General features: G+C 32.0%; 1 protein-coding gene across 1 annotated transcript; it reads left to right on the top strand.

Moving 5' to 3' along the window:
- The first annotated feature begins 1333 nt into the window (after nt 1–1333).
- LOC108566747 (proclotting enzyme-like) lies at nt 1334–5148 on the top strand. The gene is made up of 7 exons (XM_017926776.1): nt 1334–1398; nt 2582–3047; nt 3107–3405; nt 4115–4307; nt 4367–4644; nt 4699–4838; nt 4898–5148. The coding sequence occupies exons 1-7, from the start codon at nt 1368–1370 to the stop codon at nt 5051–5053; spliced, it is 1563 nt and encodes a 520-aa protein (XP_017782265.1). The 5' UTR covers nt 1334–1367; the 3' UTR covers nt 5054–5148.
- The last annotated feature ends 6488 nt before the right edge of the window (nt 5149–11636 follow it).

An 11636-nucleotide genomic window follows, 5' to 3' on the forward strand; every position in this document is an offset into this window, starting at 1 on the left:
TTTACATATGATTGATTACAAAAACTTCAAATATTGAAAGAATAGGTAGTATAATGTCATAATGCATTTCCTGATTTATCTATTTAGTTGTAGATGTCACCTAAATATTTTCCTATTCTTTCAAAATTGTTGATTGATAATACCTATTTTCTCTATGTTTGAGGTAACTACAACCTCCAAAAGCTTCTTCCAAGTAACTAAAATTAGTCATTGTCCAAGAATGGATGAATACAAATTATGAAACTAGGTTCATTATATAAAAGTATCCTTGTTTATAATGAACTATTCATATTATAGTGTTTAAATATATGTAGATTAAATAGAAAATTGTATCTTTTTTTAATTCAAAATTATTGTAAATCCAATTTTCTTATACATCATTTCCTATTATGAAAACTCTTCTTCCTTTCCACTTCTTCATTTGACTTCCGCCTTACGCGCCAACAAGCCAGCCACTGTCTGTTCAGTCAAAGCACACAAAAACCAAAATAACACTTATTATTTGGATTACTTCTTCCGCCCATATAATTAAAGTTCCAATAAAACCATAACTTTCTTCTTTAGCCCAAATAATCAAAATAAAAAACTTCTTCTAACGAAATTAAAAATATAACTATTAACCCAAACTTAAATTAACTTCAACAAAATATGTACATAGGAGAGATACGGCAAAACAGGTAAAAACAAGAAAGGTTACGATTCAAACATAAAAATAACGTATTTCGAACCGGGGTCCCAGCGGCTCAGTACATAGGATTATGAAAATAATTCTAACTATTTTGAGTGCGCCACCTTTTGCTCAGAAGCCAAAACAAAATCCTAAATAATACCTAGTCAAACCATTAGATGGACTTCTCTCGAAAATTTTGAATATTTGAAATTAAACGAGATAAAACATTTATAGTTTTATCTCGTTTAATACTGTATACAATTCGAACAATGTTTCTGTATAATAAATATTCAATTGCGTTGCAATTTTCCTTTCAATTTAACATTCAACAAGAGAAAACGAGAGTGGAGAAAACTTAATGAATTTAAAGCATAAGATCCAATATGTGTATATAAAAAACGAGGTGTTAATTTATTGTTTGCGTCCAACGTGCGATTTGTTTGGTGAGCGACGCGAGCTGAAGAAAGTGATGTGGTGGAAGAAATGAAAGAAAGAGTAAGGGAAAGACTCACTTTCTTCGGCCAGTTCTTTTGGAAATGTGGGTCAGAGTCTCGCATCCAAGTGACAAAGCCGCATGAGTGATCGTAACATAATAACAAGCAGTGCGTGTTTGTGACAAAGTTTTTACCTGTCCTCATCACATACGACAACACCTCCAGAATAGTATAATATTTGTAGACTAGGATTAGGGTAGGAGATGAAGCTAACCTTCTGGATATTATTGTCTGGTAAGTTTTATTAGATAAAATTTGTTAGTTGAGATCAGGAAACTTGATTTTTTTGGAGATTCCGTTAAGTGCGAAACCCACGCTCGTAAACTGTTCCCATTTTATTATTTGCATGTATTAGTATTATAAATTTGTAGATATGTATGAAGAATAAGAAAAGATAGAAATTATTGTGTACGCGCCTATGTTGAGAAAATAGGTGGAATGGAAACTTTTCATTTAATTACAATATCCTCGCGAAGGAAAGTTCTTGGCAGTATGCACGAAAATTATTAAATTAATGGAGATTAAGTGCAAACATTTAATTACCGGAGGAAACGTATCCTGCGGGGGATGGAATGCACGTGAGCGAATCCAATTTAACGCAAGACGATCTATTAAATCTTCGGTTCTCCAAAAAAATGTACAAGGAAAGTTCTGGTTCCTTTGACTTACAGACCAAAAAAAAATAAGCAACGAAAGAAAATGTATAACAATGCGTATTATTTGTAACCGGTGAACGCATTTGATCTTTTCCTTTTGTTAATACACCCGAAACAATCATTTTACATTACTTTCTGCGCAAAAGAGAAACAATGGTGTTTAAGAAAAGAAAAAATATCACTTAGTCATAGAGAGAAAGTTGCATTCGCCAAAACCCCCGTCTTTTCTTCTTTCCTTCCGCTGTCGAAACTGGATAAAAAAAACAGAAACACGAGAGAGAAGAACAACAGTAAAAAAAAATAAAGCGCAACACGATAAATACCTAGAAGAGTAGAAACTCGACGACGCGACCTTGCGTAACGCGGCGAGTTGCGCAAGATCCCTAATTGCGAGCCAAGGGGGGAAAAACCATCCACGAAATCGCAGCGAGAAAATTGCGCAAGCTTTTTCAGGTCGTGCGATTCATCAAAAACCAAAAAAAAAATAATTATAAATAAATAAATACAAATTTGTATGTGTATAATCGTTGCGGTGTCCGGGGAACTCCGAATGTTACGTCAAGCGGATGTTCCGATAGGTGAAAGTAAAAGAATGAATTATTAGTAACGTGTATATAGTATAAAAAAACAAGTCGTCGGAGAAGTTGAAATACGCCTGAGGGCCTTGACAATGTAATACTTGCATTCTCACTTTCTTTTCGTGCATCCGAGAGGATGATGCACTTTGAGGAATGTTACCGTTTTTTTTTCTGTCCATCAAGGCGTCGCGCTGTTCGCGCTTCCGAACGCCGCGGACTACGTTTCGGATCAGACCTACTTCACACCATGGGAACAGGAGAAGCCGTCCCGATGGATAAGGCTACCGCAGATGCGAAGACCGGAAAGGCAGGCGGATAAAGATGACGAGGGTCGACACTTTGGCGCGGATACCATTTTCAAGATATCGGAAACGCTGGGCGCCATCAACACTGTCGGAAGGTATTTGGTGAACATGACCAGAGGAAACCGCGAGAGCGGCGACGGTCTTTCCCAGGAGGTGCCTAGCGCAATCTACACGATCAGTAAGAACGTCCTTGGAAGGAATGTCACTGATTCGATAGCGCCGTTGGTCAGGGAAGCTTTACCGCCAGATTACAGGACGACGCCGCCTACTAAGACTACTACTACTACGACGACGGAAGCTTCAGCCGTTTCCAGAGTGTGCACAACTCCAGATGGTTTACAAGGGTAAATTTCGATATGATTACAGCATGGAACTGATGATCAGTACATTTATTAATTTTTAGGTATTGCGATGATTTGAGAGACTGTCCTCAGCTTCTTCTAAACTTGAGCAATTTGCGCCAATCCCTTTGCTTCAAAAGCCTTTTCGAACCGGGTGTATGTTGTCCAAGATCCAACACTGACAAAACTACCACAATACCTCCGATACCGCCAGTTTTGACTGGTAATCCAATAGCGGAATACGTGCCACCAGAATTAGAGAATCTAGTTCCCATCATCACATCAACACAAGCACCTCAAATTCAACAGCCTTCTCTACCTCCAAGCCTCTCTCCAGTTGGAAACATTGTTGACCCTGAAGGTACCAAACTTATTCTAATATTATAACTAACAAAATATATAGCAGTAATATAAAATATCAATTTTTTATCTGAAAATTTAATTTTTGTTTAATTACAACAAAAGCATTAATGATATTCATAATAACAATCATTATTAAAGATATTTTAAGAAAGTATATTAGTAACAGTTTAAACTAAAGTTTTAGAGAGAGTTTTGGTATTATGTTACTATCCTTATGGTGTATTCATATTACGCCCAATAAGCGAAGTTGCGCGTGCACATCTTGCATCATGCTGTACAAAGAAAAGCACGCGTTTACCAGACGTTTTGACTAGTGTAACCACCATATATTATATCTTGTAATTTAATTAAATTTCACTAACCTTAATGATTACATTTCATAAAATAGTAGTTATTAATAAGTCTGTTTTTCATTGACCGCAGTCTTTCCGCCCTACTTTTCATCATTTTTATTATGTCACGTGATTAAATTTTAAAAAGACATTTCGTATAATTTTAAATTTATTTATATTTTACTGAATTCAAATTGAAACCAAAAACTTAATCTTTTAATGAAAGAAAGAAAAATATTAAAATGTGAATTAAAATTTATTACTATTTTATAGTAAATTAAAATTACAAATTATTAATGTCCCATGTAAATAAATAATTTTAATTGAATGAATAAATGTAAATAATTAATGACAATGTTTTGTTTTAAATGTTAGATTGTGGACAGCCGGAAAACGCAAATTTCAGGGTTGTAGGAGGAGAAGAAGCATTGCCGGGTCGTTGGCCTTGGATGGCTGCAATCTTTTTGCACGGTTCCAGACGAACAGAGTTCTGGTGCGGCGGTACCTTAATATCCCCGAAGCACATATTAACTGCGGCGCATTGCACCAGGGATTCCCGTCAAAGACCGTAAGGCCCAAAACATCCAAAACTTCAATCTAGCTCTAGTTACAAATTCCCTTTTGCAGATTTTCAGCTCATCAATTCACCGTGCGTTTGGGCGATATTGATTTAAAGCGCGAGAACGAGCCCTCCGCTCCTGTCACATTCAAAGTGACGGATATAAGGGTGCACAAGGAGTACAATAGGCTGGGATTCTACAACGACATCGCCATTTTAGCGCTGGATAGGCCGGCTAGGAAGTCCAAGTACGTGATCCCTATCTGCCTGCCGCAGGGTAACCTGAAGAGGGAGTCGTTTGCGGGTCGCAGGAGCACAGTCGTCGGATGGGGGACAACCTATTACGGTATTTTAGCGGCTCAAAGGAGTCCTTGTAGTTAGTTGAACGTACTTATTTCAGGTGGCAAGGAGAGCACCACGCAAAGGCAGGCGGAGCTGCCCATCTGGCGGAACGAGGACTGCAAACAGGCGTATTTCCAGCCGATCACCTCGAACTTCATTTGCGCTGGTTATTCAGAAGGTGGCACCGATGCCTGCCAGGTATGAGGATTACGTGTTTAAATGACGCTCGGTCGCAACCAAAGAGGCTTTTGTTTCAGGGCGATTCCGGAGGCCCTTTGATGATCAATTGGGACGCCAGATGGACCCAAATCGGCGTTGTTAGCTTTGGCAACAAGTGCGGCGAGCCCGGATATCCCGGAGTTTACACTAGAGTCACAGAGTACATAGATTGGATCAAGAAAAACACATATTAATCTATAGCAAATCCATCACCAATGGATATACCAATAACAAAATTGTAAAAAAAATCATAGCTATTATTATTTTTGTAATTTATTAGTAACAACCATTAACCACATATTTATTTACTTGCTAATCACTAATACTAGTAGTCCTCAACTTTGACTTTAGTCATAGCATACCTCATTTGTACTAAAGTCCATTTCCCATAACAATAAAATACTACAATACAAGTGCACATACATAAAAATAAACTTTAGTAACCTATAAGACCCATCTTATAGTGGATCTAAAAATCCAAATGTTACTTCATAAAAGTAAAGTTGATTCAATTGTTATTACTTTCCTATAAAAGTTTACATTATTTTTTTTATAACTCGATTTAAGTTCTAAGTAGGGGATTACCGGTATTAATTCAAGTGCCTTTATAATTCCAACGAATTAAGTTAGCAAGTCATGTATTGTTTTTTTTTATTCAAATATTTATTTAATTAACAACTTATATACATATAGATATAAATTATTAGTGTTGTATGTGATATGTCTGTATAAAATAAAATAATAATTTAATTTAATGAAGTCCTTTTTTTTAATGTATACGTATTTAATGGTAACTCCAATAAACGCACAATACGAGAAGTGAACAAAAATAAATAAAAACATTATTCAAATGCGATTTTATTCAAACCGAAATCGCAATTGATTTACACGAATATTTTATTAGTCGAATTTCATACAAAACAACAATTTAATAAACCCAATAAATATTCATTTTAATTACTCTGATTTAATCAATTCCGTGCCTATTTTTAATTGCAAACCAATTTCGGATAAACTAATTTTCTTATCATTACATTTTATACATTTATTAAAAAAAAATACAATCTACAAAATTCTGAAATATTTTGTCACGATATTTTAAAAAAATACTTAATTTTAAAACCTAAAGATATATTAGTATTAGTTCTCAAATGGCTATAGACCACAAGGTTAATTCTATTAAATAGTAATTTGTCCGATCATAACAATGTTGTGCAAAGGATATATTTTTTTGTCTTTGTAATGTGTCATAATGTTAATGTGTCTTTTTATAAATAGATTAATGGATTTTGTAATATAATTTGATATTATAACAGAAATATCCTTAAAAAATTGAATTGTTTTTGCAAATTTTGCAATTCTTCAAAAAAAAAAATGTAATTATTCTCTGATTACATAAGGAAATTTTTATTATGTTAAAAATCTTACAAACATTTTGTGCATTGATGAATAGATTTGCAAATAAACATAGATGCTGTTATATAAATGCATTAGATTAAAATGTTATGACATATCATGGAGTGTATTTCATTGGTATAGAAAATTGAATCTGCTGTCAATGTTAAATATTTATATAAAAGTACATTATTGAAATTAATCAAGAGTATGCATATCGAACGTGTCAGAAATAAATAATAAATCACAATCAGTTGAATTATTTAAAATTTTGTTTATGAAATCAATCACAATCACGAACATCCTCAAACTAGAACAATAAGAGTTTCAGAAAGAATTTCGAAAAGTAATAAAAAAAATGCGTTACGTAAACACTATTTTAATTTTATGGGTCGGAATGCCTCTGTCTCAAACGGCGGTTCTTAACCGTTTTTTTATGATCGCAGATCTTCCAATACTTACAATGTTTTGTTCACGCCAAGAGACATTATTTTACTTCGAAAGAAAAAAAATAGTAAAAAAAATTTACATACATCATTTGAAATTCGAAGGAGAAGTTGGTACAATTTTTTATACGATTTTATTGTAATTTTTTATTAATAATATTTAGGTTGCATTATATAACTGTAACTCAATTTAAATCAACAATAAAACAGTGATAACTAACATTTTTATTGATTTGTTTACTTTAAAATTTATTTTGATTTGTATACTTTGTACTTATCAATAAAAACATGTATTCTTAATTTTAAACTAAAATTAACAAGTAATTGTTTTGAGTGAGGAAATTGCTTTATATATGTAGTAAAAATGTTTATAAGATAATCCTCGTTATTATTTAATCATTTGTTTAACGTCATTAACAATGGAAGTTTTGAGCACATAATTACATAAACACTTGTCTAGGTGCTTAAGATAGGAATTTCCATGTTATGTTTATAGTTTTGATGACATATTTAACTAAATTCTGCAATAGTTTTGTGCAATTAGTAGTTACATAAACTTATTTTCAGAGAAACCTTCCGCATTTATTATTTATTTAATTAATCATATTTGTAAGCTAATTGTTAAATCTTAACTTCGTAAGACGAAAATTCGTAAAATTAAAGAGTTTAATTATTTACTCTATTGAAAAAATATTGAAACAAATTATTATTATAATAGTTCTTACATATTTTATTTCGATCTATTCGTAAGTTGAGAATTCGTTAAATGAAATACTTTAATCGTTGACAGTTATGGCCGAATTGCCTTGAACACGTATTCTGATAGTTTTTAATTAATCCATTTCACTTCGTATGTCGACAGTTTATAAAATTAAGGAATAACATTTAAAACAAATAATTGTTGTTATAATTATTCATTAATTCATTTACATTTTTCTTCGTAAGTCGAGAATTTGTAAAATGAAGAACTTTAATCGTTTACACTTTTAGATTAAAAACTAAAATTAACACATTTTTCTTCGTAAGTCAAAATTCGTAAATTGAAGTAATTTAATATTTTACCCATTTTAAACAAATAATAATAATTGTTATTGTTCTTCATTAATTCTTTTACATTTTTCTTCGTAAGTCGAAAATTCGTAAATTGAAGAAGTGTAATATTTTACCCTTAAGCAGAAATACATTCAAACAAATAAATATTATGATAGTTCTTAATTAATCCACTTCGATCATTTTTCGTAAGTTGAGAATTCGTAAACTGAAAACAGAACAGAATAATTCATATATAAATAATACTTAATTAGATAATTGATTTTGATAGTTAAAAAAAATGTGTGGACAAATAAAATAATGTTATAATATAATACGAAATTTCGTATTTTTTTTATCAAATTATATCTTATACAATTCGTAGAGCTGGGAATTCGTAAAGCGGTGATTACCCAAACAACAGCTGCCAATTAATGTTGATTACGTAATTAATATTTATGAGGATCGGTGCTGATGGGTTGAAAAAAATAAAATACACAAAATAAAACTGTATGTGGAGTTGAAGAAGAGAGAGAAAAAAATCGCTCCGCTCATTGAAAAATGAGAATTGTGCATCTGATATTCCTAGAGAGAGAGAATGTAAACAATGAATTAAATGTGCTGGTTGCGCATGTTGCCAATGCGAATGATTCCAGCGGCATTACTCGTGGTTTCGTTGAATCAATTAGTAGCAGTTTATTTTAATAGATTTATTTACATATCTGCATTTCATAAATGAAATGTTGCGAATCTATATGCTGTGCATATTTTGTGGGCTTTCGCTCCGCATGAAAGACAAATATAAAATAATTATAAGGGCAACAAGGGCGTGCAGGAAGTACCGGTTTAAGCGTTTCGTATAAAATCGGTTAATTGCGGTCTATCAAGTAAAAGCCCTTTAATGCAGTCGTTCGGCCGATCGTAAACTGTTAAAAATAAGTTGTCTACACTCTCGCATAAAGTCGGAAAATGTCGATCCCATTCGCTAATCTCCGCGGATATTTCCAAATTGGATTATTTACAGTAGTCTTCAAACGTTGTCCATTCATAAATTATATCATTTTATTTATAATTCCCAGAAATAAAAATTATCTACAATTTATGAACATAATGAAATGAAAATCTTTATATTTTGTTTTCATTTTATAAAATAATAAATGTAAATTTTATGTCAAAATTTCGATATTTTTTTATTTGGATTATTGATGAAATCTATTAACTTTAATGAAAATTATGAATTTTCTGTTTCAAATTTTTTTTTTCTTGAAAATTTGTGTTGAATTCAATTACCGGAAACCACTAATGGTAACACAGTTTAAAACCACTGATTTATATCACGACATAAACTGAGGTATACCTGATGAGCAATCGATGTGATATTAAAGCTTTTCCAATATATGTAATTGCATCGGCTTTGGAGTAAACAACATGTAGGAAATCCTGCAGCCGGGAATAAGCTGCTTAACTTTTGCAGGTCTGTGTTTGCGGCTGAAGCGCATCCAACTTCTTGTGTTATATATTATGTAAACTGCATAGCTAAGAGACGAATTCCAAAGATAAAAATGCAGCTTTCTTTCAGCTTCTCGAAGCTTTTCTTTTTCGTTACAATTTTGTACAAATCACTGCAAAGTATTATTTGGGCGCCTTAATAACTTGAAATTTGAATTTGGAGTACTGGGATAATTTTTTAGTTGAGATTGAGCTTTAAAAAACAAGTAAAAAAGATTTGTGGGATCTATACAATAGTTATTTTTACTATTTAAACTTAAATTTTCTATTTGGCCCTCCTACAAATCCCTCCGGACATTTCAGTTCCGTCACTGATTTTATTCCCTTTGCGAACTGAATAATCTTTCGCAGTAATCGGAGGTTGTTTAAGAAAGATGATCACCCTTTGCGAAGAAACAGTTCGCAGACGACACCGTCATTTGTCGATAATTTCCTTCACATCCTTGGATTAAATTAAATACAGCATGGAAATCCTTTTAGAAAAACGATTGAAGAAGAAAAAAATATATCATTAATATTTTTTAAACGTTATTAAAACATTTCATATATTTACATGGAAACTTATATAATCATAACGGAAAAAACGATATGATTTCCAAGTAATAACCTAATTATAAATTTGATATGGTAGGTTTCTTATTTTTTCTGGAATCTTATCACCAATTAATTCGTTTTTAGGTATTTTCAGTTTTGCGGTGAAATAATTTTTAACCGCTAATTGTACGAACGTGTATTATTTCAAATAAGTATTATATAAATTTCAATTATATATGCGTTTATTTAATTATCCTTAAAAAATTTGAAAATTTGTGTTGATTTTAATTTGTTTTGCTCTTCTATAAAACATTATTTTTTTAATGGTTTTTCGTTTATTCATTACCAAAATTTAAGTGGTTAAGCTATAAAATATTAACTTATAGTTATAGTTGTAAATGTAGGATAAATAGAAAATCAAATTAAAGTGTAGTTGAAATGAATATGCGGAATGTACGTTTGATGGTTGTTGGGTGTGAAATGCGATTTAATATGCATTGGAGTGGTGAGTAGTGAAGATACTATTACAAAGATGTATGCATTTGAGGTCTGCTGCTCAGGTTGTAGATCTAGACTCATAGGTTAATGGAGCGATATGCAATCGTTGATTGAAGAGATATAGGGGATAGATAGGATCAAAGCGATGGGAAAATCGGAACAGGAGAACACGATCGAGCGAAGATATACAAAAATAAGCAATCTAGAAGGGAAATAGAAAGAGAGAGATGAACCTCATTAAAATTTGACGAATCTCGTGCGGCGGTGCCTGGAATGTGTTGCGTAAAGCGGTGGTATTTCGAAACGTAATTTGTAAATGGTTAAATACATACACCAAACGCTTGCCTTTACATCTACTTGTTACATAGTGATTAATTAAGACATTACTTATTACTTTAGTTTACTAAAACCAAACTTTTGTCAAGTTGTAAAACTATCTATTTTCTATTTATTACATTAGATTTAATGATTTAATAAATAAATAAATGAAAAGACAAATTTATGTATTCACTTAAATTAATGATTTTTTATCTATAATTTTATTTTTAATTATTTCATTTTTGCCATAATATTTCACTAAAATTTTATTTTAAGCAACAAATACACATTTCAAGTGTCTAGAAAAATAGTTAATTTATTGTATTTCTATTAATTATTATTTATTACATATATTAATTATTAATAATATAATTTGTTAAAACTTTTCAATTAATTCGTTTTTTTTCTATAATAATGTTTTTTTTTGTAAACATTTTATCTATGATAATGAATTAATGATAATCAAGGATATTGTATGTATTTATTTTATAGATGTAGTGTTTGAGGATAATGATAATATTAGATAGTTTAATGAAGATTTCAAGGATGAGATGAGAGCAAATTAGATCATTCCTAGTAATACCAATTAGTGTATATAAGTACGATTGCGATTAGGATGATGTTTGTGAAGTTGTAAATGAGCACAAAGCTAAGGTAAAGTGGATGCGTAGTTTATGGGGTATGAGAAGTATGAGTCTTCTGGAATGGAGATAAGGGATTCGTGAGTGTGCATGGTGTAGTAGTTAGAATTGGAAAAGCATGTGGGGAATAAAGTCCTGGCGCAGGCTCTGGATTTTCCTCAATTCGTATCGGCTCGCGTTCATTCGGGTTGGTTTCCCAGTTTGATCTCCCCAAAGCATGCGGCAGCGGTGGCGCTCATATTCAGTTCAGTCTTCAAATAATGAACCAACTAATTGGTTCTGTATTGCCGAGCGAAACGTTGGATTAGATTGGAGACGGCGCGCGCTCCGAATACCCGCCGAAAAAGACACACTCGCAGCACAACACAACAACACTTTACAACCAACAAAAAAAAAAAGGGCACAAG

The sequence above is a fragment of the Nicrophorus vespilloides genome, unplaced genomic scaffold (genome assembly GCF_001412225.1).
Source record: "Nicrophorus vespilloides isolate i.1.1-1 unplaced genomic scaffold, Nicve_v1.0, whole genome shotgun sequence".
Taxonomy (NCBI): Eukaryota; Metazoa; Arthropoda; class Insecta; order Coleoptera; family Silphidae; genus Nicrophorus; species Nicrophorus vespilloides.